The sequence below is a fragment of the Hevea brasiliensis genome, chromosome 9, assembly GCF_030052815.1.
Source record: "Hevea brasiliensis isolate MT/VB/25A 57/8 chromosome 9, ASM3005281v1, whole genome shotgun sequence".
Lineage (NCBI taxonomy): Eukaryota > Viridiplantae > Streptophyta > Magnoliopsida > Malpighiales > Euphorbiaceae > Hevea > Hevea brasiliensis.
Genome location: NC_079501.1, coordinates 16,677,184 through 16,704,273, shown reverse-complemented (window position 1 = coordinate 16,704,273; position 27,090 = coordinate 16,677,184). Strand labels below are relative to the sequence as shown.

The window sequence follows — 27,090 nt, the reverse complement described above, 5'->3', positions numbered from 1 at the left end:
AACAGGCGTGAAAAACACAAGATTATACCATTGAATTCAAAAATTTTCACCTAGGGTCACATGCACCATGCAAGATTTATTTTTATCTATTTGATTTCAATGATAAACAACATATTAAAACTCTTTTAATATGTTTTTGGATCTGTATTTGCCATTTAAGATTTTAAAATTAATCAGATTAATTTTAGAACCCTAGATTAAATCAAGAACGATTACACTAACCTCTTGATGTCTTTGCAGCGTGTCTGCGCTTTGAGCTTCGTCTTAAGGACACATGATGTTGTCCCTCTAGCTTGTCCACACCAAGAACACCTATGGCAGCCCTTGAACAGCTTCTAAAGCCTTTTCTATTAATTAGAAATTCAAGTTCTGCCTTTTAAGAGATTAGAGATGTAAACAGGACACTAGAAACAATTTCTAGTATTCTTAATTCAAGAGATTGATGGCTAATCTCTTTGAATTGATGAGAGATGAAGAGAAATAGCTGGAGAGGCTCAAAGTGGCGTGACAATTGAGAGGAGAGGCTGCTGGTTATGTTTTCTTTTCATAACCACACTTAAATAGCTAGATTAACACATTAAACCCTAGTCACATGTCACCTTTTGATTAGCTCTAGGTTTAAGTGACCCAATCACATTGTGCCAAGTGTCAAACCTATATTTAATCTTGATTTTAATCATCTTACATGATTAAAAAAATATTTGGCAAGCTTATGTGTTATGCCATGTGTCATCATCTCATGGTGCCACGTGTCACACTGTGAAATGACCAAAATGCCCCTGTGTCTTAATTTTGAGTTCTTAACCCAAAATAATTATTTTCTTCTTCTAATTAATTTATATCAAATATAAATTAATTAATTAATCTCTATTAATTAATTTCTCATCAATTAAATTCATATTTAAACACTTTAAATATAAATTTAATTTATACTACACATCCAATAATCTAGATTTGGTTTCAAGTCATGCTAGGGACTTTGCAATTTAATTGCAAACCAAATCTATTTAATTAATCAATTAAACTCTTTAATTAATTAATTAAATCATATTTAAATAGGTGATAACTTGTGTATGTGTGTGACTTACTAGGCTCATCACTAATTGGCAATGAGAAATGATATCAACTCTTAATATCATCGAACTCTTTCTTACCATAAATGATTTCTCTAAATCATTTTATGAACCTCATAGACCATGGTTAACACCTAGCATAGCATGCCATGGCCACCCAATTAGTAATAAGGTTTACCTTAAATGAACCTATAATCATATGTTACCATGCACTAGAATCTCTCTGCTACAAAATCCCAAGTCAAGCCGAGTCATGGTTTATGTCAAACTCCATTTGCTATGAATATTATGTTCTCTTTTAATTCCAGTTCTTGATTAAAAGATTTTTCTCATCGTAAACTCTTTTCTCAATAAATCTATCTGTCTGCCAGAACTTGAAACATCAAGAACAATTAAATGAACATAGGATTTTAACTCTATTTACTTAGAGGAACATATTCCATCTTGATCAACACCTACCTCCATATATAACTAGCAGAGCCAACACATGCCCATATACCCATACATAGTACAAGTATGAAAGCGAGATCAAACTCAAACTACCTATATACAAGATAAGCGTGCTATCTCGTGTCTAAAGATTATATGCATGATATGATTTATGACAAAACATTGACAAGAGTAAACTCCATGTGCTTGTCATAAGTGTCACTGGTTCGGCCTACTTATCATTTATAAGTGCCTATCAAGTTTGTTATATGGCATGAGACTCACCATTCCATCTTATTTATATCTCATATAAATAACTTGGGAACAAACATGAATACAATCTTTCTGGATAAGTCATGTCCTTATTATGAAGTATCCTCGATTGTGAACCTATTTATGATACTTTGTGCTAGAAATATTGTCACTCATATTCTTAACAACTTAAGAATAATATTTCTAACAAAATATCAATGGACCTTTTCTATTACACATAAATATATTATATAAACGGAAAAGTGGAAATGCCTTTTATTATTAAAATATGTACAAGATACATACTAAATGATATGCTCTAGGGCATACTACTAACAGAAGGAGATTGCACAATTTGTGTCTGCTTGTGAGGTCTGTTAGAGTGAAGCTGGAGCATCAGAAGCCTGTGGGAATGCTCAACCCACTACCCATTCCAGAGTGAAAATGGAAAAATGTGGCCATGAAATTTGTTGTAGGATTACCAATAGCCTTCAACAGACCTGACTCGATATGGGTTATAGTGGATAGGTTGACCAAGACTACTCACTTTATTCCTGTTAGAGCTAACTATTCTGTGAATAAGTTGGCTCAGGTTTACATGGCAGAGATAATAAGGTTGCGTGGAGCTCCAGTGACAATAGTATCCTATAGAGGACTGCAGTTCACATTAAGATTTTGGCGCTATCTTCAAAACGAATTAGGCACCATGCTAGACTTTAGTAGGCTTTTCATCCTCAAATAGATAGACAGTCAAAAAGGACCATACAGACTTTAGAGGATATGCTAAGAATGTGTGTACTTGACTTTAAATGATAGTGGAAAAAGTATTTTCCCCTAGTTGAGTTTGCATACAACAATAGCTATCACTCTAGCATCGAAGTGGCACCGTATGAGGCTCTGTATGAGAGAAAGTGTAGGTCTTCTGTGTGTTAGGAAGAAGTCAGTGAAGAGCTTTGGCGGGTACAGAGTTAATGGAAATCACCAATCAAGCCATGCCTTTAATTAGGACAAGGTTGAAGACGGTAGACAGTAGACAAAAGAGTTACGCAAATCTGCATAGGAGAGAAGTGGTTTTCTAGGAAGGGGACGTGGTGCTTCTAAAGGTATCTCCAATGAAAATTGTCATCCAGTTTGGAAAGAAAGGCAAACTAGCTCTGAGATATATTGTACCATATGAAGCATTACAAAAAGTCGAAAATATATCTTATAAGATAGCTTTGCCACCAGAAATGGAGAGAATCCATCTGGTGTTCCATATTTCTATGTTGAGGAAGTTCGTGTTAAATTCGAACAAGATTATAAGTGAACTAGACATGAAAATTTGGGAAGATTTTTCTTATGTTGAACAACCTATTCAGATCGTAGATACTTAAATATGGAAGCTCAGGAACAAGGAGATAACTATAGTCAAGTGTTGTGGAATCACCACAATATGGAAGAGTGCACGTAAGAAACTTGTGACTCCATAATACAATAATACCCCCACCTTTTTTAGGTATGTTATGTGTTTGTTTTAACATTTGAAGATGAATGTTCTTAAGGAGGAAAGAATGTAACACCCACCATTTCCTGAAGTCGAAATTTATGTCATAGATGGAAAATTCTGGCGAATTTGAAGATTCCATGGATAAGGAAATGGGGGTGGAAGTGTATGGGTATATGTTTATATATGTGTATGTTTGAGATGTTCAAAATGCTTTTAAAAATGGAAATATTTTTAAGGTTTTATTTCCTAAAAGTTTTCAAGTGTTTATTTTGGGCAGAAGAAACTTAGGCAACCAAAGGATGGACTTTCAATAGTCAAAGTCCTTTTTATGGTTCAAATGCCCATTTGGACAGAACAGATTCCAACAGCCAGCCGAAAGCCTAGCTTCCGATAGCTGAAAGTTCCTCGACTATCAAGGGTATAACAGGGACCAAGGTCCATGTTTTTGCACAAAACACTTAGGTTTTCTCTTCTTCTCTCTCTCTCAACTGTTGGAGCATACAATGAGCTATTTAAAGAGATTTCCTTGGGGTTTTCAAGATTTGAAGGTGAATTCTTCCATTTAGAAGTTTTGATGAGTAGATTCAAGTTTTGAGATTTTGATTCTGTCACCTCCAAGCTCTGAGAAAAGAGGTAACATTCTTTTCTTCTTGATCTAATAGATAGATCTAAGAAAGTTGATGAGAGATTAGGTTTCTATAACTTCAATTTTATGAAATGTTGTTTTTAAGATGAGTTTTGAAAATTTATGCATTATAAGAGAGTTAGGGTTTTGTGATTTATGTTGAAATTGCATGTTTTATTGTTAGGTTAGTTATGATTAAGTGTTATGGGCCTTAAATGACTAGTTTCCCTTGATAGATTTGAATAAATCCATAAACACGTTATGTTGGGTTTGGGAAAAATCTAGAATTTGAGTTTTTGATTAATGTATGTGGGTATCAAGTATAATTTTAAGTTGTTTTAGGCCCTAGATATGTATATATGTGTTTGGTTTGAGTTTTGAAATTTTGGAGTGAGCTTGGGTGTTGATGGAATAAGGATTCTGTAGGTTTTCGACTTAGAAATTCCGAAAATTACGAGGTTCGGTTGTCAAAAACCAAAGGTTTGGCAGCCGAAGCATGTAGCTTCTCAGAAAATTTGAGAAATTTTCAGGTTCGGATTTCAGCAGCCGAACTTGGTTCTGCCCATTTTATTTCTCTTTCAATTCCAAAGTTCCAAAACCCAATTTCATGGTTTCTAAGGGCTTAGAATAAGATGTTTAATATGTGAATAGAGTTTTAGAACTTTGTATAACTCTCTAGGATTCGATTTTACATAATCGAACTTGAGAGACTAGGAAGATTAAGGATCCAACGATAGCTATCGTTGAAGTTAGGTAATGAGAGTAGACTAGATAAAGTCCGTAATGAGAGTATTAGAGAAAAGATAGGAGTGGTGCCAATTGAAGATAAGTTGAGAGAAGGAAGATTGAGGTGGTTTGGTCATGTGAAGCGTAGACATACGGAGGCTCCAGTTAGACAAGTAGAGCACATTAGGTTAGAGGATAGAAAGAAAAAAAGGGGTAGACCTAAATTGACTTGGAGGAGAGTAGTACAACATGACCTAGAAGCATTACATATTTCTGAGGATTTAACCCAAAACCATTTAGAGTGGAAAAAGCGAATCCATATAGCCAACCCCAAAATTTTGGGATAAAGGCTTAGTTGAGTTGAGTTGTATCATGTATCATGTCATATTTATTTAAAATGTATGTATCTAAAACACAAAGATGTTGCATAATTACATAATTATTATTGGCGCATTGATGGATGATGGATGACCCACTGACTCCCTCCATGTTTATGACTATGTTATGTTATGTATGTTATAAATCCATAAGTAAATCTCATGGGGAGATCTTTACAATGGCCCGTCAGGGGAGATCTCTAAGTTGCCCTGAGTGCATGATACATGTCATGTTTTAAGCGAAAGTCTTGAGTAGCCTCTGTATGAGCCGAGCACAATGGATTTGGGAAGTTACTGGTGACAAGTCCATCCTACGTGAAATGTTTATGATGTGAAAACTCATTTAAATGATGCATTACATATGAATGAATGAATGATATAACTAATGTTAATTACTTTACCCATTGAGCTTGTGTAAGCTTACCCATTTCCCTTAACCCCCAAATACAGGTTTGCAGAATTAGAAGAGATCTTTGACGAGAGGTCATCAGGGATAGTTTGAGTGCTCTTCTTTTTATATGATGTAAGGTCAGATAGATATGTAATATGTAAATGGATAGTATTGTACTGGTAATAATAGAAAATTGGAGTATGCAATATCTTAAGTTTGAATGATGATGTTTACGTTTATTTTAACTTTTTTGAGAGTGTATACATCAAACTATTATGCTTTAGTACTCATGTATGTTAAGGTTCAAATTCTAAACTAAAATTTATGTTATGAATATCTAAATATGTATGAAAAGTCAAAAGTGTAATGGTTTGATTATATGTTTGAGTGTTGATAGTACAGATGTTAAAAGTAAGTTTATAGGTTTTAGACTTGCTATGGGTTCCGGCAGCTTTAAGCTAACTCTATCCCTAGTGCCGGTAATGACCAGCTAGCTGGGTCGTTACAATTAGTCTATATAAATCACAAAAATATTCCACTTTTTTTACTATATGAACCACAAAAATAGCAGACTTCATGCAATGTGGAGCAAAAGGGGACTCCATTCTACATAAAGCACACAAATTCCTAGAAAAGTGGCCAGCAATATTATTGAGCTGCTACACCAGTGGCAGAGTGAATAATTCTCAAGAAATATTCTGCCACATTCAGACTTAAAAGCGTAAAAGAATAAAGCCAAAGCTTCCATGGCAAAGAACCACCCAATTTGAAAAAATTCAAATTCACATATTTAATTTATTTAGAACAACAATTGAAGTTACCGTGTCCAGCCCATCAGGAATTGATCAATAAGAAGGAGCTGCCAGAACTCCACCATAAGACAGGCACAGATCAATCAAGGGCAACCGGACCCAGACAATCATAAAGTTCTCATGGAACACCACTGACAACTATAATAAGACCACAAGACAAAGACAAACAGAATTTGAATACAAAAAATGCTTCTTCAGAGAGAGGTCATATGGTCAAGTTACGTAGCATAAGGATTACAGAATTAACATCAAAGGTGTCTTTGTAATCAAGCGACAGGATGCATGCATGTTGTCGCATTTTTCACTCTGTAAGTTAGAAAGCTAGAATATCACGGTATTTATGTTGGAAAGGACCATGGCGATCAAATACATATTTACAGTACTTTTTTTATTCTTACTATGATTTCCATCTTTTTCAGAGCAAATGCAACTAAATTGTCATTATTTGAGGAGGATAGAGGATCAGTATCAGAGATTCTAACCTGATGCTTAAAGAACCGTTCAGTTTCAATAAGGGGAATGCAGAAGAGGCTGAGCATATTTACAATATGCAAAGCACAGTGACAAACTCATTGTCCTGGTAACTGCAATTTCCAAAAGGAAAATTATTAAACCAATAAGATGTCAAGCGTATATCAAAATACTAACTGAGATCAATCATTACCAATTCAACAAAAAAGGAGTTAACAATAATATTGCTTATAGACTTATAGTGTCACTATCGTAGAAGCATGTACAACACCAACTGTCAACACACATAACCAAGTATATCTCTAAAACTAATGCTGGATTGGGGAATGGGGACCAGGCCTGGTTCTTTCAATATAAATGACTTACAAGTCAAACAGACAACGAATTGAGATTGAACATGTTTATTTAATTATCTTAAAGTTCTGAACATTTATATGATGAGGGAAATGGGCATATATGCTACATCTATAAGCAAAGAATTACCTTCTCACCTTTGGATGGAGAAGAGACTTGGGGAGAAAGGGACAGGGGCAGGGAGAGAATGAATTCATCATTTACATCCACTATAAATACATTGTTCTGCAAAAATTAAAGAAATTAATGTATCCTTGTGATGTGGTACAAAACAAGAAGTCACGAAGAAAACATGATAATAATATCAACAGTTGAACTCTCCCAGTTTCCATGTTTTCCTTTACATGCATCTGTTTATGTGCAAGTGAAATGAACTAGAAGCCCTTGTCCGTCCTCTGTAACATAGTTTAGCTTGACACCTTCAGGTTCATTGGGAAGCATACCTCATGCATAACAGTAGGATTCCCAACAAACATTTGTGCAGTTCACCAGTAATCTCTACAAGAACAAACTCCATCTTTAAAATGATGAAAGCGATTAGTGTCTCTGACAAATATCTCCCTCTTTTCAAAGCTGGATATGAATTTTATAACAGCATGACAGTCACCGCAGATCCTAAGGTTCTTAATCACTTGAATTGAAGACCCTGGGCTAGTATTCAGAAGCCCCAGCACTACAGCTAACTTCTCACTGTGGCCACATAAGATTTGCTCCTTGTCCTGTTCCTCCACATCTTGCAACACAAAGTCGGTGTCTGGAAAGCAACCTGATTTTTTCATTTCAATGCTCAATTCAGCCAATTTTTCAATAATTTGTGCCATTTGTGGATGCGAGTTGTCACCAGCAACGAGCATATGCACTTTGCTCTTGATCTCAATCCAACTACAGCCAGGGTTCTTCCTCAAGCCCTTGCTCTTCATCATGTTCCTCACCATATTTACTTCATCCCACATTGCCTTAGAAGCATAGATATTTGAAAGAAGAATGTAGTTCCCAGGATTTCTTGGTTCTAACTCAAAGAGTTTCTTCGCAGCAATCTCACCTAAACTAACATTATTGTGTACTCTGCATGAACTAAGCAAAGCACCCCAAACACAAGCATCAGGTTTGAAAGGCATTTGTTTGATCATTGTATGCGCCTCTTGCAGCCTCCCAGCACGACCCAGAAGATTCACCATGCAAGCATAATGCTCCAATCTAGCTTCAATACCATAATCTTTGGACATGCTGCGAAAATAGTACCAACCTTCATCTGTTAGACCACCTTGGCTGCATGCGGATAGTACACAAATGAAGCTAACAAAATCAGGCTTTGGCCCACTCCTTTGCATCCATTGAAAGATGTCAATAGCTTCCTTAGTCTTTCCATGCATTGCGTATCCTGCCATTAATGCATTCCAAGAAACTAAGTTTCTGGTGAGCATCATATCAAAACAAAGCTTAGAAACATGTATTCTTCCACACTTCGCATACATGTCAATCAGTGCACTACCCACGTAAACATTACTGGAAATTCCACTTTTAAGAGAAAAGCAATGCGCTGCCTTCCCATGCATTAATGCTGCAATATTCCCACAAGCTGGAAGCAAGCATGGAATTGTTACAGAGTTTGGCTTTACCCCCACAAGCTGCATTTCTCTGAAAAGCTCCAATGCCTCAATATCCTTCCCATTCTGGGAGCAACTACCAATAATTGATGTCCATGAAACAACATTCAGTTCAATCCCTTGGCCCTTGAATTGTCTAAACACCTTCAAGGCATTGTCAACAAGACCATTTCGTGAGAGGCCCATAACTAAAGCATTACAAGCACCTACATCCATCTGACACATCTCATCAAACACTTCTGACATCTCCAATGTGCATGCACATTTCCCATACATATCAATGAGAGCACTAACCACACACTTGTCCTGTCCTATACCCATTTTAATCGCATATCCATGAATCTGGAATCCCAGGATCAACATTTCCAGGTCACCAACTGCTGAGAGCACACTAGATATACTAGTCCCATCGGGTTTAAATGCTTCCAAATGCATCTTTTGAAACATAATAACTGCTTCCAGATGGCGTCCGCTATGGTTAAACCCAGCAATCATCCCATTCCAGGACACCAAATTCAGTTCCACACCCTCGTCTGCCCTCTTAGAAAACAACTCCTTTGTCTCTTTTACACAGCCCTTTCGTGCATAACCTGCAAGCAAAGCACTGTAAGCAACAACATCCGGTTGAGGCAGCCTATCGAACACCTTCTGAGCATCCTTTATTCTGTTGCATTTAAGATACAAATGTACCAAAGAGGATAAAACACGCGAATCCGAATCAAACCCAGATACAGATGCGATACAATGAACCTGCTTCCCAGTGTTCAAGAAAGATAACCCAGCACATGCCTTGATGATGGTAGGCAAGACATGTCTATCAAGCATGACACCCTGAGAGAGCATTTGAGAGGAGCTACGGATAGCCTGACCAAAATTATTAAGCTTTGTAAATTCGTAGATTAGAGCAGAAAAGGAAAGGACATTGGGGTCGGGTGGTGAGTGATAATTTGCACACAGAGAGAGGAGATTGGTGGTGGGGGTTATAGTTGTGGAAATGCCAGATTTGAGAATGTAGGCATGTGGTTGCCCGATCAGTAATAGATAGGTGGGTAGATTGAGGTAGAAGAAAGAGCGGCGAAGATACGGAAAGAAGGGGAGGACTTCTCTTCCATGCATGACCACACCAGTTTGAAACAAGGATTGGAGAAAGAAGACAAGGCCACAGTACACCTACAGTAATCTAAATATGGCTTTAATTTCATTGATCTTTCAAACTTGAATTTCAGGTTTATAATTTGGTAGAATTTTTAGAACATTCTTTTGAAGCATTATTTTTAGTTTCAATGGGATATTATCGCTTGCAGTGGTTGTTGCACTAGCAAGGAGTTTGCAATGAACTTGAAGATGGTGTATTGAATCTTGTCATTAATGTGATTTTCTATGCACTGGGGCAACAAGGGAAAACGTTCTTCAATCATCCAACTGCAACATCATTAATGCTTACGAAGTCGATAGATTTGAGGTGTGTTTGTTTCAGACACTGAAACTAGACAACACGTGACTAGACAATTCTCTCTTACCGTACGTTTGGTGCACCAGCCTTGCCTGAGAACAAGGGTAAGGACCATGACCAAACTCTCAAGAAATTAAACCAATGAATTATAAAACCCAATAAAAATGGACCGGATGGACCGAAACCAACTCATACTACCTGTTCGATCTCCGGTTCACTCAAGACGAACCTAACCAGTCATATTACTTGGTCTCTGCTTTGACATCTCCGCCCATTCTCGCTTCCGAATCTAAACTATCAACCCTTTTCACACCCTTTTAACCTCGTTATTCCCGTCCGCAATTCCAACTTCTCGCCTTAAATATCGATTTCTTTCTGGCAAATCCAGTACCCAACATCTTCTAACACCTTCAGCTTAAGGCTTCAGCCTTCCTCTTCTTTATATCTTCTTCTTCTTCTTCAACAATGGCAAGCACTGTTTTTGCTAATTCACTACTGCCTTTATCTTCTACACCTCCTAGTTCTCTACCCACTTTTAATGCATTTCCTCTCTCTCGAATTTCGTTTCCCAATTCTAGATCTCATTTCCTTTCTACCCAGTTGAAGGAGGAGAAGAATTTTAGATTTTTCACCACCTATTGTTCCCCTGTTGCTGCATCTGCTAAGGACTCGAAAGAAGAGGAAACTCCCATCGAACTAAGTATGCATCATTTGGCATCTCTGATACGCAAACATTTGATCTTAAGTATTATAGCATTTTACTTTTCTTTGCAGAATATGCAGCCTACCCCACTGTGATGGACATTAATCAGATACGTGAGATTCTACCTCACCGGTGAGTTCAATTTCTTTGGAAAAGATGGAAAAGAATATTTTACATCTCTGGCTTTTATGTTGTTTTTGCAAAATCATATGCAATGGTATATTTGAGATTCTTGATTGGGTTCTATTTTATTTGTTTTGTACTATTTCTTGTTGGGGTCATGCGGCCTAGTTGTGTTGTGATTTCCAATGATTTTTCTTGTTTGGTGCTATTTAGGTTTCCATTTCTCCTTGTGGATAGAGTGATTGAGTACACTCCAGGGGTTTCAGCTGTTGCTATCAAGAATGTCACTATAAATGACAATTTCTTTCCTGGACATTTTCCAGAGAGACCAATTATGCCTGGTGTTCTCATGGTTGAGGTATATATAAATTATTTTCACATATAAAGTTGTTCTCTTTTTAATTGTCAATATTTTCTTTCCTAAAGATCATTACATGATGTCAACTATGACATTTGCCATTTTTTTCTACCATTCTAAGTGTGTTCTTTTGCCCTTGGATGATATGTATTGGACAATACGATAGTTTTATATGATAACATGGCTATGTTATATCTGAATGAATAATGATATCTTTTTTTTTTGTAACCTCATTATTTACTAGCTTGCGCTCTCTTTTTTGGCTTTAGTCACACAGTGGTAGAAGTTGTAGTATTCCTTCAGTTAATTGACTGTATTCTTTGTTTTATTGTTCCATTGTGAATTCTAACAAAGCTCCTTCTAGTGTATTTGAGGGCTCTTTACTTTTGAATGAATTTTTGTTTTCTAATTGTGAGTCACTGACTCAGTTTCAATTAGAGCTCATTTATGACCACTGACACTTGTGCAGGCTTAATTTGCTAGGTCTCAAAAATATTAGAAACTGTGTTATTTATATGATTTAAACCCTTAAGCAGGTTTTTTTATCTTTTATAATTCATTGTAGTTTGTAGAATTTATGGTAGTTTAAATCTTACTGGTAAGTGGTAACTGCTTGAAAATTTTCTGCAGCCGTTTAGAATATATGGAAATTGGTTGCTTTGCTTTTTGCAATTCGTAGTAGTTTGTAGAATTTTTAGTGTTGAGCATTTTCAAATTGAAATCTCACTGCTAACTGCTTACCAAATTTCCTATAGCTGTTTAAGAAATACTGTCTCACTGTCACTTGAAAGTTTCTCACTTATTAAGCTAATTAATTAATGGGAGTGTTTACATATAATGTTATTTTTAAAGGTGGTGCAATATGCAATGCTGTGATCATTTATTAAAATTTACCTTGATTGCCTAATTTGATGCTTACCCCCGCTAGTTTGGGATTAAGGAGTAGTTGTTGGTGGTGGTGTTGTTGTTGTACCTAATTAGATACTTAAGGGTTTTTTGATATGAGGTACCTAGGGACAAGTCTATTAAATTGGTTCTCTTAGTATTTGAAAATGATTAAACATTTTGATTCACATAATCAGGTGTTTATGTGTTGGTAAATTTCTCTTCTGGTACTCAAATAACCTAATGTGGTGCTAATAAGCATTATTTTGATTGGTTAAAAGGTAAGTTGAAAGGTAGGACTGGATTCTCTTCCTATAACTCTATTTGGGGAGGTCCTGCTAGTTCGCAATTGCTTTTTTTCTAAAGGGCCATATCTGATTTATCCGTAGGAGATACATTGAAGATCCTTAGGATGAAGTTGGAATAGTTACTGAAACTGTTTAGCAATTTGTTTAATGAGCGATCTGGCTTTAGTATTTTGATCAATTGTTCCAAGCAGATTTTCAAATTTGCTGCTTTCAGATGGGCAAGGAATTAGGAGACATTGCAATGCTACCTAAAGGACATATTCCAGTTTCCCTTAGCATTTTGAAAATATCTTTTCACCTTTGAGACTGAATCAATGAAGGATGATAAAATATTGAGGCAGTTAACTGTCATATAAAAGGATCATCTTTAACTTTTGAATGCATATCGTATCAACATCACATCTCTTAATGGGTTCACTAAACTCATCATTTATAATTCAGTCTTCATTGGGCATTCCATTTTTCTGTTTGGGCGTTTTACTCATCTTGTTATCATTAAATGGGTATACTTTTGATATAATGAGTTTATTTATATTTTAGAACTCATTGCTTTTATTCAATCTCTTTAGTAAAAAAAGGTTTATATCATAGTTGGCACCATAGGATGAATTCAAATATAATTTGTCTATTTCATACGCGATGTTTCTTTTTTCCGCCATATATTTAATATTTTACTATCCAAGCTAAGTTGTCATATTTTTTGGTGTTGGATAAACCCAGGCAATGGCGCAAGTTGGTGGCTTGGTCATGCTGCAACCAGAAGTTGGAGGATCTCGTGACAATTTCTTCTTTGCTGGAATTGACAAAGTAAGATTTAGGAAGCCAGTAATTGCAGGTGACACATTAGTTATGAGAATGACGCTTCTCAAGCTGCAGAAACGCTTTGGAATAGCTAAGATGGAAGGAAAGGCTTATGTCGGACAGGACGTAGTTTGTGAGGGCGAGTTTTTGATGGCTATGGGTAGTGAATAATCTACTAGTTTTGATATTTCTTGCAATTTGTTGTTTTCATCTTGCTTTCTCCTTTTCGTTAGTCTAAATTTTTTTGGGTAGGACTTGGGAGAGGTTGGGGACAGTCAGGGTGCAGTCAAGTTTAGCTACTTCTCATCAAAGAATGTGAATGGATTTTTCCATTTTAGTTAAGTAATTGGCCTCTGCAAGATCATCTTCGCATGTGTAGGGTTTGTCTTTCATCGGCATTCAATTCTTGTAGGGCATATCAAGGCTGTTACTAATCAAAGTGACTCAAATTTTCAGTTGAGTGTTTTGAAATGAGAAATTCAATTCTTTATAAATTTAAATTTAATTATTCATGAATCGTGACTATCAATCTCTAGGGCAAATTCAACTTTTTTTCATTAATTAACTAACCCAAATCAAATTAGTTGTGATAAAGGCAGCAGTGGGGGAGGCAACTGTGGCAATTGCAGTTGGAGGTGCTAAATTGAAGTCCATCTCTCCAGTCTTCTAAGGATTTGCATGGAAGAAACTTATTTTTTGACAGAGAATGGACAGATAACAGAACAATATATAACTTAATGAAAAAAATTAATTTTAAAAGAAAAAAAAATAAAATTTCTGCAAATCATTCGATCTAAGGCATCATGACCAAAACGAAGAAAAAAAGTAGTAAGCTGATAGTCTCATTCTAATTTAGCCAGGATTACTATTATTATATTTTTATCAAACAGTTCTCTGTCTTTTATTTTCTTCTTCAATTTGATCTTCTTCCCCCTTTTTTCTCTTAAGGAAATTGACAACTTCTCTAAGAGCAACATTAGCATCATCACTCTTCATTAGCTCCTCAGCTAAAGATGCAGGTGTGACCTTTGTACTCTCCACCAATCCATCAATTTCTTGATAGAATTTGTGGTCACGAATTCCGAGATAGTTGAAGGCCAAGACTCTGAAGCCTTGAGTGGTGCAGTAGGACATGTGAATGTGCATATCCATTCTCCCAGGACGAAGCAATGCAGGGTCTAGAATTTCTCTGTGATTAGTGGTGAACACAATGATTCGTGCTTCTCCAGAGCTCGACCATAATCCATCGATGCAATTTAGCAGTGTTGAGAGTGTGAATGACTGAATTGGTAAGAGGGATACAAGAATAAGCACAATAAGCATTGAAAGGTGATACACTCACATGCTGGCATAGCTAACCAAATAAACAGTGCCAAATTAAAGAAAATTCATATCATTGACAACAAACATACTTGTGTTCTTAAAATTTGGCTTGGCAGATTGATTATTTAGTTATTTGAATTATTAAAGCTACCATAATTGCAAGTTGATAATCAAGAAATTTATCAGTGAGACATGCAAAAGTGAGGCATGTAATCGAGTTAAAAGGTAAAATTAAATTCCTGAATTGTGAGACTACTAACCTTGGCATGTTTCTTGGCTTGAAGTTGTTCTTCATCCTCAATTTTTGACCGATCACGCACCTCCGAATTACAATCTATGTCTTCTACTACGAGTATTGACCGATTAGTGGTGCTTAACATCACCTTTCTTAGCTCAACGCTAGAAGAAATACTGGAAAGGTCCAAGTCATAAATATCAAAGTTCAAGTAATTAGCCATGGCTGCAATTAGGCTTGATTTCCCAGTTCCAGGAGGACCATACAGAAGATATCCACGCTTCCAAGCCCTGCCAACTCTCCTGTAGAAGTCTTTCCTTGCCAAGAACTTATCAAGATCATCTACTATTGCTTTCTTCAACTCAAGATCCATGGCAATGGTATCAAACGTAGCTGGATGCCGAAAATCAACAGATTTCCATCTTTCACCTTCATATCTATCAAGCCGAGTGTAGAGCTTCAAAACCTTTTCCCCATGCATCAAGGCCTCGTAAGTGTTCAAAACGTGGTTCAAATAATCATTCTGAACTCTTCCCCGATATTTGTTATCAAAAGTTATCTGGTAGGAACTTTTGCTGGGAGTCTGGCCCTGAAGCATCATCGTCTTATTTTTGCTTTTCCAGTTGTCGATACTAGTGCCTTGCTCTTCTTGGGTACACCGCCAGGTGATGGTTATGTCCTGGAATACATCTATAATTTTTCCTCCTTCTACAATGGCGGCAGACACATTCTTGTGATGCTCTAACTTGCCAACTTTGATTTTATGATTCTCGGGTCCAATCTTAGTAGATAAATAAGCTCTTGCAGCATCATAAAGCTGATTACGACCAAGTCCACACCAAAAGTCCTCGATGATGAAAGTGGCATAAGATGGGTTACGATTGAAGTAGTACCTGAATTTTGAGAAAACGTATTCTTGAAGCTGTTTTGGTATGACCTGATTATATGCAGTCTTGAAGAGTAGCCAGGATGTTGAGATAGAAGAGTAGGTAGAAACTAACGAGGCATTGGAGGGAATGAGCCTTAGATACCCTTCCATGGCCGCCCTAATCGAAGAAGAGTGAATCCTTTGTTGATCAAATACAACAACTTTCTTTTCAACACGCTTGCTGCTTACTTGTCAGCCTTCCACTACCTATCATAGGTGTGGCTGTGGATTTTTATAAGATTTCTAAGCTACCCTTTGGTTAGAGCAACTGAACTTTGAATAGGAATAGGAGTGGGAATATGAGTTGTACTTGGAATCGTCATTCCTTTTATGTTTAACAATTAATAACTAATATGTAATTAGATTTTTTTATTAATTAATTAATTTTTTGCATAATAAATTTAATAATAGATATTATTGCGTAATAATTACGCTTTTCTCATTAAGTTTTAATTTTTTTTTCAATTGTTAAAAACTTTTATAAAAGCATAAATATTAATTATCCTTTTCTTTAATTAATATTGAAAAAAACAATATGAGCATCGACAAATATTTTTTTATAGTTACTGAATAAACGTAATCTTATTATAAATTTAAATCTTAAAATAGTCTATTTCAAAGTGTCCTCTCATGGATATATTTTGTTTAAGATATTTATTTCTTTCCTATCTATTTTATATATTATAGGATAATGAAGATTTAAAATTCTACAATATATTAAATAAGAAAGAAATAAATACCTTAAACAAATTAAACGGAAAAGTAGTTTAATCTAATTAAAATAGGAGTAATTTAAAATTTTATTTATAATTAATAATAAATGTATAAATAAATTAATAAGATATACATACAAAAAAAATGGTGATCAATGGAGGAGAATGATTTAGTGGCTTAGTGGTTTATTTATAATATGTAAAACTAGTTTGGAAAAATTAGACCGGTGGTCCCGTAGCTCAGTTGGTTAGAGCGTTGGTCTTATGAGCCGAAGGTCGCGGGTTCGAGCCCCGCTGGGACCATTTTTGAGTCCAATTGAATATGTTATTTAATTTTAATAATAAAATATATAATTCTATTTATTGATATATTGATTAGGGCTGTGTGCAAACGGTCGGTTAGGTTCCGAACCGATAAAATTGAAAATAAAAGATTTTAAAAATGGAATCGAACCGATTGATAGGAGAAAATCGAATTGATAAATTTTGGTTCGGTTCGATTTTAAACCGATCAAACCAAAATTTATAAAATTTTATATTTTTAACATTAAATCTAAATAATAAAAACAAAAAAACAAAAAAAATTAGAAATTAAAACTAAAAAATCTTTAGGTTCGGTTCGGTTTCCTTTGATTTCGATTCGATTCGATTCAATTTGATTCGATTTTTTGGATTTTCTATATATATTAATAATTTCGGTTCGGTTCGATTTTTTTATTTTTTTATGAAAATAACCGAACCGAACCGATTTAACCGAAATTATCAAAATTATAAACCGAACCGAACCGATTAAATTTTAAAATCGAATCGATTGAAGCGAATTAATCGGTTCGATTCGGTTTTTCGATTTAAACCGAAAACTGCACACCCCTAATATTGACTAGAGAAAATTACAAATTTAATCCTAATTTATTGTCTAACAGAATTTTCAAGTTGAAAAAAGATTTTGGAAATTATAGCTTGAATTGTTAGAATTAAATATAAACTTAATTTTGAATCTTAGGTAATATATTGGGATTTTATAATTAATTCTTTTACAATAATAATAACTGTATTTATTTTTAAATTTTTTTTAATTACATACATCGCTTAAAATCTGTTTGATAATTTATGGAGATATTTTAAAATATTATGTACAATCAAGTTGTTGTTATTAATATGTAATTCAAAGATCACTGAAAAATAATTAATTAACATTTTATTTTAAAGTAAATATTATAAATAATCAATTAAAAAATCTAAAACATAATATAATAATAGTAATATAATTATTAGAAAAAATCAATGAAATTCAGTCAAAGCTTGCTCTACAAGCTTGGTTTTAATAAAAGCGTAGTCAACTCTTATGCGACCAGCAAGAGCATCAAATTCTGCAGCCGCAACTTTGCTCACCGTTTAGTTTCAACCGTGAAAATCTCACGTCTGCTTTTACTTGTTTTTGTTCCATCAAAAAAATTCCATCAGTTTTATATATTATCGTTTTTCATTTATTTAAAAATATAAAATTTTATACTATAATTATGTCTTTATTTAATATAATTTTTAAGGAAAAATATATGTTACCTTTTCAAATTTCCTAACATAAAAATAAAATTTTCAGCATATTAATAAATTAATTATTCAAACCTAAAATTTCTTACCCTATGCCTTATAAAATGTTATAAGAATTTTTAAAGAAATAATTTTTTTATCATGCATTGATTTGTGCACACTGTATTTATTTTATTAATTTTATTAAAGATAAGTCACTTAATATACTTTTTTTTTAACGTGGATTGTACTTTTTTTTAATATTTTTATATAAATTATTTATTTATTTTTTTATATAATATAATATTATTATAATATATTAATTATTATTACGATAAAAATTTTCATTTTTAGGATATATATGTTATGTGTATATTTATAATTTTTAGATTAAATTAATAAAAATTAAAATATATCAATAAAAATAAAATATTATAAAAGTGAAATTTATTATGAAAAAATTATTATTATAATATAATTTTATAATCAATATTTTATAAATATATAAATTTAATTATTAATTATTTTATTAGTTCATATATCTTCGTATTAAATATTTTCAATAATAAAGTATTGAGTTTATTAAAATTAATTAACTTTTAATATTTTATAATTTTTTATAAAAAATATATAATTGGTGTTAAAAATTTATTTTTTTTTAAATTTATTTAAAAATTTATACATATAATAGTAAAATAAATTTAATTTTATGTAATTTCATATAATGTTAATTTTTTTAATTTTTTTATTAAAATTAATTATAAATATTTATATAAATAAATATTAATATTATTAATTTTTATTTGATATATAATATTTTATATAATTTTATATTTTTTATGATATGAAAAAAAAATTTAAATAAGATTAATAAATATATTAATACAAATAAATTAATAAATAAAATTTTTATTTTATATAAAAAATCAATGTTGATAAAATAAAAAATATTGAAATTGGTACATTATTATTTTTAATTAAAATAATTATAATAGAAAAATATATAAACAATTATTCAGTAAAATATTTTATTAAATTAATTTATAAAATATTTTTAAATTAAATTTTTTATAATTATTTTTTTTAAATTAAACATTAAATTTCAATAAAAAATTATTAAATTCAAAAAAATAAAAATTTTGTTAAATGATATAATGCTAATATTTATATAAAAATTGAACACTTTTTATATAAATATCAATTTTTGTATATATTTAAATATAATTTTATTAAATTAAAATAATAAATATATATTTAAAGTATGATTATTAATTTTTTTTTTATAGATGTTCACTATTTGTTAAGTTATAATAAAATTATAATATTTAAAAAATTTATTATATTTTTTATATGTACATATTAATATTTTTAAATTTTTAATAATATATTATTTTAAAATAAAAAAAATTACCACACTCAATTTTTTAAATAATATATATTTATCTATTTAAATTTCTTTCTCATATATATAATTTATTTTATATGCATAATTATATATTATTTAAAAATTTTAAGTTCATATAATTTTATTATATATTGCATATTATAATTAATTTTTTTAAAGCAATGAGCGTTAATTTTTTTATAATATTTTTTCATATATATATATATAGCTTATTAATAAATGTACTAACTTATATATTATTGCAATAATTAAAAATTTTATAAATATATCTATAATTAAAAAATAAATTTATTTTATATGAAATTTCTTATAAGAAATCAAATTGAAAGAAAATTTCAAAAATTAATAAAATAATTCATTTGTTTGGTTGACAAATTTTTTTCTTATTTTTTTACATAAATTTAAATATTATTATTTAAAATATTTTTTATAAATAATTATAATTAAGATAGAAATTCATTAAAAGTCTTTAAAAAAGTTATTCATATAAATAAAATACTTTCTATTTATATAAATAATATAAATCAAGAAGGTATTTTTATAAAATTTTATTTTAAAATATATTATAATAAAAATTTAATTAAATAAAATTCAAATACAAGTAGTATTAAGAAGTTTAATTTTATATAAACTCGAAAATTATATAAATAATTAAATTTTAAATTATAAAAATTTTAAATTTATATAAATTTTAAAAATAAATTAAATAATAAAAAATATAATTATAAATACTATAAATAATAAAAGGTAATTTAAATAAAGTTAATGTTCCTCTCTTCTCTTCATATATTTATATATTATAAAGAGGAGTAAAAGATTAATGACTAATGGATTTTAATTTTGTGATATTAATAAAAAAATGTAAAAGTTAATTTACTTTATTTTTTAATTTTTTAATCAAATTAATCTATAAATTTAATATAAAATTAATTTAATTCAAAAATTTAAAAATTTATAATAATTTTCTTGATACACAATTTAAAAATATCTTAATTTTTTAGTTAAATGAAGAGATTAATAAAAATTGATAAAATAATTAATTAGTAAGTATTATTAAATAATTAATATTAATAAATTAAAAAATATATTATTAAATTTAATTTATTATATATTTAAAATATAAATATGTAAAATATATATTTAATAAGTGAATTAATGAAATTAATTTATATTTCATAATGCACAAAAATCCGTCGATCACCAACAGCCCAGCTGGTGATTTGCTTGCTAAAGAAGCAGGGTATCTTTAGAGCCGAGTTGGGTGTGAACGTAGCCATCAAGATCTTCTATAAACGCGATTCCACTTCCTTCCCCTTTTTCCCAGTTCATGGTCTAGGATGCTCACTGGTCCTTCTCTCTCGAATCAAGCACCTTGCAGCCACCATGTTTTCTCAAGCAAACATGCCTCAATCAGTCTCCGGATTGTTTTCTGTCTACGCCTCCCTCGCAGCCTCCGTCATGCTGGTTCGATCCATGGCTAATGAATTCATCCCTTACGAGCTTCGCTCTTATCTCTCCTCAGCCATTCACTACCTCTTTAGTCCTCTTTCTTCTAATCTTACCCTCGTCATCGACGAGTATAGCGGTATCACCCGCAACCAAGTGTACGACGCCGCCGAAACCTACCTCCGTACTAAAATTAGCCCCTCCACTGACAGGCTCAAAGTCAGTAAGACCCCCAGGCAGAAGAATTTCTCTATCGCTATCGAAAAAGGAGAAGAAGTGAATGATTTTTATGAGGATATGAAGCTTAAATGGAGGTATGTTTGCATCGAGCCGCAAAACAACAACCACCACTATTCAGGCGGTGGTGAAAAGAGGTGTTTTGAGTTGTCATTCAACAAGAAATATAAGGACAGAGTTATGGGTTCTTATTTGCCTTTTGTTATGGCTAGAGCTAATTCCATCAAAGAGGAAGAGAAGGTGATCAAGCTTTATAATCGTGATTGTCCAATGGGCGATGATGATGGGGGTGGTGGCATGTGGGGTTCTATTAATCTTGAGCATCCAGCTACTTTTGACACGATGGCCATGGATTCCGCGTTGAAGAAGATGATAATTGATGACATGGAGATGTTTGTGAGGAGAAAAGAGTTTTATAAAAAAGTGGGTAAAGCTTGGAAACGGGGGTATTTATTGTATGGGCCTCCCGGGACTGGGAAATCTAGTTTGATTGCAGCTATGGCTAACTATCTCAAGTTTGATATCTATGATTTGGAGCTCACTAGTATCTATTCTAATTCTGATTTGAGAAGGATTTTGTTGTCCACTACAAATCGCTCTATTTTGGTGATTGAAGATATTGATTGCAGTGTCGAGATGCAGGATCGGCAGCAAAATGTAGACTTTGAAGCTCCCTGTTCCAGCTCCAGGGTCAGTCCTAATTTTTCTTCATCCTTTGTTTAACTGCCTAGTTTCTCTCTTCTTTTACCTGCTTGGAAAATCCGAAACCTATTAGCTCATGAAAAAATTGAAATAATTTTTTGAAAATTTTTTATAAAAATTTGAAATATAGTTTTGTTTTCTAAATTGACTTTTTAAATGAAAAATTGAAAAAATTAATATTTTTAATTTTTTAAAATTTAATTAAAATTTAGAAAAATAATTTTAAGTTATTTTCTTTTTTATAAAAGATAATAATTTTATAATTATATTATTATAAAATTAATAAATAATACATATTAAAAATCGTAAAAGTAAAATAAAATTTTAATATATGTACAATATGTTTTAATTGTAAAATATATAAATGATCTTCTAATTTTTTAAACAAAAAATTTATTTTTATATTATGAGTAAATGCATTTTTTATATAAAAATGAAAATTAAAGTTTTTTATTTTTATTTTTTTATGAACAATGGACAACTTTTTTAAACGAGTAAAACTACGTGGGGGACTGAAATGAAGTTTAATTTTCTGTCATTTTTGTTCCTGCAGTTGACACTCTCGGGTATACTGAATTTCATTGATGGGTTGTGGTCCAGCTGCGGTGATGAGAGAATCATTATCTTCACCACCAATCATAAGGATCGGCTTGACCCTGCTCTGCTGCGTCCAGGTAGAATGGATGTGCATATTAACCTGTCTTACTGTACCACTCAAGGGTTCAATCTTCTAGCCTCTAATTATCTTGGCATTCAATGTAAGTATCACCGTCTCTATGGAGAAATTGAAGGCCTAATTGAGAATACCAACGTCACGCCGGCAGAGGTGGCAGAGGAGCTTATGAAGACTGAAGATGTTGATATTGCTCTTGATGGACTTGTTAAGTTCCTTAAACGGAAAAATAGTCAAGCCAAGGATGAAGCAAATGGAAAAGTTGAAGATCAAGAAACTAAGAGGCAAAAATTAGATGATGACAAAAAGAGTTTACCTATTAAAAATAAAAGGAGAATTCTTCGAACTGTAAGAACTGCAAGAGGAAGATATAGCCTACGGTGACCACTATTGTAATAAAACTGTGCCATTACAGTAAAAAGAAATGTCCATATTGCTTTCTATCAATAGCTTCAAAACTTTTCGTCTTTATGGTTCAGCAGCTTTGGTGTTAAATAGAAGTTGAGCTCCTGGACTTGCATATATCACCTTCGTAGAAGTTACTGATGGTCAGGCAATGTATGTCCCTGACAAAGAGAGTAGACATTAATCCTTCTTAAATTGACAATACGGATTGATCCTCCAATTTTATTCAAAAGCGGCAGTCCTGCCTATGGATTTTTTTTATCCCATTCCCTTAAACATGTTTTGTCTAACAGGTAATCTTCGACAGCCAAACTCAGGTCTTGGCTTAAGATAGTTCGTTAAGAGCAGTAAACTTAATTTGCATGTGCATTTGACATAATCAATTTTTAAGCTTTGGATTCAGTAGAGCAGGAAGTAAGAGCATGTTTTGCACTTTAATTTGCATGTGGCAATTCTCCTACAGCACATCCATTATCCATATATGCATTTTTAATCTTGAAACTTCTAGCATGTTGGGCATATCTGACATAGCACATGATGTTGAGAACCAAATAATTATGATTAGTGTTGAACGGAGGTGAAAGAAGAGCAGTTATTCACAACTTCTGTCTTGTGAATTGCAGTGAAGAGGGGGGCAAAATTTGGTGCATATGGTTCAAAAATAGGCAAATCCTTTATATTTTTCTAAAGGATTAGAAAATGAACAAACTCGCAAAACTCGAGAAATTTCAATTGCAATATGTAGCACTGCACAATATCTTATGAAAAAGAGTAAGAGCCAAGATGATGAAGATGAAAAAAAAAAAAAAAAAAAAAAAAGGAAAACAAATAAAAAACCGTCAAATTAGGACTTGTCGTTTCTTTACCAGTGAAAAATATAGGTGAATATATTTTATGATTATTTTATTTTTTTTCTTTGTGTTAATATTAATTATTAATAAAGATAAGTTATAATAAAAATAAATTTATAATGGTAAAAACTCTCAAAAGAAAAATAAAACTTCTATTAAATAATTATGTATTTTTTAAATAAATGAAATTTGTAAAAAACAATAATATCAAATTGTGCTTTTAGAGGTTAAAAATAATTTTTTTTTCTAAAAAAAAAATATTACATGGATCCCGAGTTCACTTTGGAAAATACGTCATTAACTTCTAATATATCAATATTAATATTAAAAGTACCTTAAACATATATTAAGAGAAAAAAAAAATTAAATTAAAGGAAAGGAAATTTGTTAATTAAATTAACGAATAAATTTTAAAATTGCCTGATAATTTTCCCACTATTTTCTTTGTTGCTTAATTTGCAAACGCCGTCGTTTCAAAAGAGCCCAAGAGCCACCTTAGTCCGCCCGTCCTCAATTTCGAGGTTTCTGTTCATTCCATCTCTTGGAAAAATCCCCTTGAAAGTTTGAAACTCGCATCTCTCTTCTCCTCACTGTTTCAAATTGCACTCAACTGAAGGGTCTATTTCTAAATCTGCTTGCTTTGTTTGAAATCTCTAATTATATTGTTGCGCTAATTTATTGGATTTGATTTTGCAGGGAGGGACATGGATCCAAATTCAGTTAAATCAACTTTATCTAACCTAGCTTTTGGCAATGTTATGGCAGCGGCTGCTCGTGATTATCAGAAGGTCTGGTTTCTGAAATTGGGTCTTTATCTCTTAACATTGCCAAGTGAATTGGATGTTTGGTTGCTTGCAATTTGGTTGGGAGATCTCTTTTCTAGTTTAAGCATTCGATTCTTTTGGTAGATCTGTTTTTTGAGCTCAGGAATAATTGCAGGTAGATGAGGTGGTAAACAATCTTATTTTGATAGGTCTGCAAGAATTAAAATACTTCAAAAGTACCAATTTTGGATTAAGGAAAGGGGAGGTCTAAGTGATTTTCTTAGTTGGATTCTTTGTGTGGTTCATAAAGATTAGTATGAAAGAATTGCTCTTGCTGACCCCGTGGGAAGGGAAAATTTTAACCCAAAAAATTTTTTTGTGGACCCAAATAAGAGTGTAGCAGTAAACTTGTTTCACTTTCATGATTCATTATGGTCTCTTTTGACTTCGCAATCACATCCTGATGTTGCAGGAATTGATTGCTCAAGATAAAGCGCAGACATCAAGTTCTATCAACCAAGAGGTTGACCTCGATGAGTTGATGGATGTAAGTTTTGATGTTGCATCTATGTTGTTTCTGCATTTCCTTACAATTATTGTTATCATTATTAATTTTTAGTGTAAATTGTATGGCATTTGATGTTTAGGATCCTGAGCTGGAAAAACTGCATGCGGACAGGATTGCAGCTCTGAAGGTAATTAATTTAGTATTCCTTGATATACAATGACATACATGTTTACTTCTGGTGTTAGCTTTCTGAAGTTGTTAAAGTATTTACCATAGGATTTATTTGAATAGAGAGAAGTTGAGAAACGAGAAGCCCTAAAGAAGCAAGGACATGGAGAGTACAGGGAGATAAGTGAGGGGGATTTCTTGGGTGAAGTCACTGGCAGTGAGAAAGTTATTTGCCACTTCTACCATAGGGAGTTCTATCGGTGCAAGTATAGCTTTTACTTTAGATTCTCTATCATGTATATGTTTGCACACTTGCGCATGCTCTTTTGATTTGTGACCATGTTGATTAATTATTCTAGAATAATGGATAAGCATTTGAAGGCTCTTGCACAAAGTCATCTTGATACCAAGTTCATCAAGCTGGACGCAGAGGTCACTGCTTGATTTTTCATCTTTTACTCTGGCTGCTGAACTCACATTTTGGTTTTCGCTATTCAAATGTATGATTTTTTAAATGTCTTGCTTATGTTTTGCTAACAATTGTAAATGAACTGCAGAATGCACCCTTCTTTGTTACCAAGCTTGGAGTCAAAACTTTACCTTGTGTCATACTGTTCAGGTCTGGCAATCTTTATCACTACAGCTCATCTTGGTTACTATTTTAAAATGCATGCCAACTTTTTTTTTTTCCTAATTTCCCCAGGTATAGGAGGAGAATAGAAAAATTGAAACCTTAAATGATAATGTTTATGATTATAGGGTTCACCATTCTGCTTTTATGCTAAGCAATGAGGACAAGTAAATGTGGCATATTGGGGAGTTATCCCATACTAAGCTATAATGAATAATTAGCTGAGTCCACGTCTAATAGGCCTCAAGCTCTGCATATGCATCTTGTTGTTGTGGTCTTATATTGAGATTTTGCATCAGTATCAAATATAGAAATGTACATTGTTTATCAAATATGATGAAATTTCTATTTTTTCTCTAGGATATTCAGATTTTGCATCACTATTGAATTTAGAAATTAACATTGTTTATCAAATATTATTAAGTGGGATTTCCAATTTTTGCTTTAGGAAAGGGGTTGCAATTGATAGGCTGATTGGATTTCAAGATTTGGGAGGAAAAGATGATTTCACCACAAAATCACTCGAGATTCTTCTGATGAAGAAAGGTAAATATCCAGTCTGTTGTGCAATTTATAGTTCTCGTAATGGAACAGTCTCTGAGCCAGTATCTTACAGGTATAATTAGTGAGAAGGAAGACAATGAAGAGGATGATTATCCTGAAAGCAGACGCAAGACTGTAAGATCATCTGTGGATCCAGACTCTGATTCTGATTGAATAAACAGTGCAAAAGAACCTGCAGATTTATGCCTCCTTTTTTTTTTTTTTTAATTTGAATTTAAATGTGTGATTGTATCATTATTTTACTTGTTCTATTTCGTCTATCACCTCTAAAAAATTTCCTCAAATCAACATTAGTAGGACTACTATTTAGTCATCAGGCCATTGATATTGATTTGATCCTTTATGCTGATTAGACTACATTGAACCAATTATAAGATTATATGAAGTAACAAGTTAGCTGTTGCAAGTAGGCTAAATCCACCCTGATGCCTTCTTGTAATTTGTTGTTGCTGCTGTTTTTTTTTTTTTTTTTTTGGATCTCTTGTAAGTTTTTGTCTATTAAGCTTATGTATTTCAATTGTGTTATTTTAGGCTTTCTAATATTAACTTTTTTAAAGAGATTTAATAAAAAATATATATTTACTAACGAAATTTTATTTTATTAATTTTTCGTACATTTCATTTTCATCTAATTATAAATTAAAAAAAATATATTTAAATAAACTAAATAAAGTAAAAATACCCCATCAAATCATCTTCAATCTTCAGCCATCAATTTTTAGTTTTAATAGGTAAAAACAAACTTACAAGCCGAAGAGCTCCAGAATGCTAAA

The 27,090-nt window shown here is 32.3% G+C and overlaps 5 protein-coding genes and 1 non-coding gene across 6 annotated transcripts; 4 read left to right on the top strand and 2 right to left on the bottom strand.

Moving 5' to 3' along the window:
* Positions 1-7,180: 7,180 nt before the first annotated feature.
* Positions 7,181-10,263, bottom strand: LOC110633448 (pentatricopeptide repeat-containing protein At1g20230). The gene is made up of 2 exons (XM_058153183.1): positions 7,440-10,263; positions 7,181-7,221 (listed from the first exon to the last, which is right to left on the bottom strand). The coding sequence occupies exon 1, from the start codon at positions 9,717-9,719 to the stop codon at positions 7,482-7,484; it is 2,238 nt and encodes a 745-aa protein (XP_058009166.1). The 5' UTR covers positions 9,720-10,263; the 3' UTR covers positions 7,181-7,221; positions 7,440-7,481.
* A 27-nt stretch (positions 10,264-10,290) lies between these two features.
* LOC110633449 (uncharacterized) lies at positions 10,291-13,689 on the top strand. The gene is made up of 4 exons (XM_021782044.2): positions 10,291-10,756; positions 10,831-10,891; positions 11,096-11,240; positions 13,154-13,689. Exons 1-4 carry the CDS (start codon positions 10,522-10,524, stop codon positions 13,403-13,405), a joined length of 693 nt encoding a protein of 230 aa, XP_021637736.2. The 5' UTR covers positions 10,291-10,521; the 3' UTR covers positions 13,406-13,689.
* Positions 13,690-13,943: 254 nt separating this feature from the next.
* Positions 13,944-15,948, bottom strand: LOC110633447 (AAA-ATPase At2g18193). Its single transcript, XM_021782042.2, has 2 exons — positions 14,818-15,948; positions 13,944-14,515 (listed from the first exon to the last, which is right to left on the bottom strand). Exons 1-2 carry the CDS (start codon positions 15,829-15,831, stop codon positions 14,117-14,119), a joined length of 1,413 nt encoding a protein of 470 aa, XP_021637734.2. The 5' UTR covers positions 15,832-15,948; the 3' UTR covers positions 13,944-14,116.
* A 714-nt stretch (positions 15,949-16,662) lies between these two features.
* TRNAI-UAU (transfer RNA isoleucine (anticodon UAU)) lies at positions 16,663-16,736 on the top strand. Its single transcript has one exon. It is a non-coding gene; the product is annotated as a tRNA-Ile (tRNA).
* Positions 16,737-20,564: 3,828 nt separating this feature from the next.
* Positions 20,565-22,904, top strand: LOC110652145 (AAA-ATPase At2g18193). The gene is made up of 2 exons (XM_021807668.2): positions 20,565-21,741; positions 22,307-22,904. Exons 1-2 carry the CDS (start codon positions 20,752-20,754, stop codon positions 22,808-22,810), a joined length of 1,494 nt encoding a protein of 497 aa, XP_021663360.2. The 5' UTR covers positions 20,565-20,751; the 3' UTR covers positions 22,811-22,904.
* A 1,238-nt stretch (positions 22,905-24,142) lies between these two features.
* LOC110652146 (thioredoxin domain-containing protein PLP3B) lies at positions 24,143-26,765 on the top strand. Its single transcript, XM_021807669.2, has 9 exons — positions 24,143-24,299; positions 24,379-24,470; positions 24,919-24,993; positions 25,094-25,141; positions 25,246-25,388; positions 25,482-25,554; positions 25,680-25,741; positions 26,202-26,299; positions 26,370-26,765. The coding sequence occupies exons 2-9, from the start codon at positions 24,387-24,389 to the stop codon at positions 26,468-26,470; spliced, it is 684 nt and encodes a 227-aa protein (XP_021663361.2). The 5' UTR covers positions 24,143-24,299; positions 24,379-24,386; the 3' UTR covers positions 26,471-26,765.
* The last annotated feature ends 325 nt before the right edge of the window (positions 26,766-27,090 follow it).

What these genes read in the sequence shown, in the direction of transcription:
- LOC110633448 (XM_058153183.1), bottom strand. Translation starts at nt 9,719, where the DNA reads ATGCATGGAAGAGAAGTCCTCCCCTTCTTTCCGTATCTTCGCCGCTCT.
- LOC110633449 (XM_021782044.2), top strand. Translation starts at nt 10,522, where the DNA reads ATGGCAAGCACTGTTTTTGCTAATTCACTACTGCCTTTATCTTCTACA. An exon ending in GGAAACTCCCATCGAACTAA is followed by an intron (nt 10,757 to 10,830) that starts GTATGCATCATT and finishes TTTTCTTTGCAG; the next exon opens with AATATGCAGCCTACCCCACT. An exon ending in CGTGAGATTCTACCTCACCG is followed by an intron (nt 10,892 to 11,095) that starts GTGAGTTCAATT and finishes GGTGCTATTTAG; the next exon opens with GTTTCCATTTCTCCTTGTGG.
- LOC110633447 (XM_021782042.2), bottom strand. Translation starts at nt 15,831, where the DNA reads ATGGAAGGGTATCTAAGGCTCATTCCCTCCAATGCCTCGTTAGTTTCT. An exon ending in AAGCCAAGAAACATGCCAAG is followed by an intron (nt 14,516 to 14,817) that starts GTTAGTAGTCTC and finishes TTACCAATTCAG; the next exon opens with TCATTCACACTCTCAACACT.
- LOC110652145 (XM_021807668.2), top strand. Translation starts at nt 20,752, where the DNA reads ATGTTTTCTCAAGCAAACATGCCTCAATCAGTCTCCGGATTGTTTTCT. An exon ending in CTCCCTGTTCCAGCTCCAGG is followed by an intron (nt 21,742 to 22,306) that starts GTCAGTCCTAAT and finishes TTGTTCCTGCAG; the next exon opens with TTGACACTCTCGGGTATACT.
- LOC110652146 (XM_021807669.2), top strand. Translation starts at nt 24,387, where the DNA reads ATGGATCCAAATTCAGTTAAATCAACTTTATCTAACCTAGCTTTTGGC. An exon ending in CTGCTCGTGATTATCAGAAG is followed by an intron (nt 24,471 to 24,918) that starts GTCTGGTTTCTG and finishes CTGATGTTGCAG; the next exon opens with GAATTGATTGCTCAAGATAA. An exon ending in TCATCAAGCTGGACGCAGAG is followed by an intron (nt 25,555 to 25,679) that starts GTCACTGCTTGA and finishes AATGAACTGCAG; the next exon opens with AATGCACCCTTCTTTGTTAC.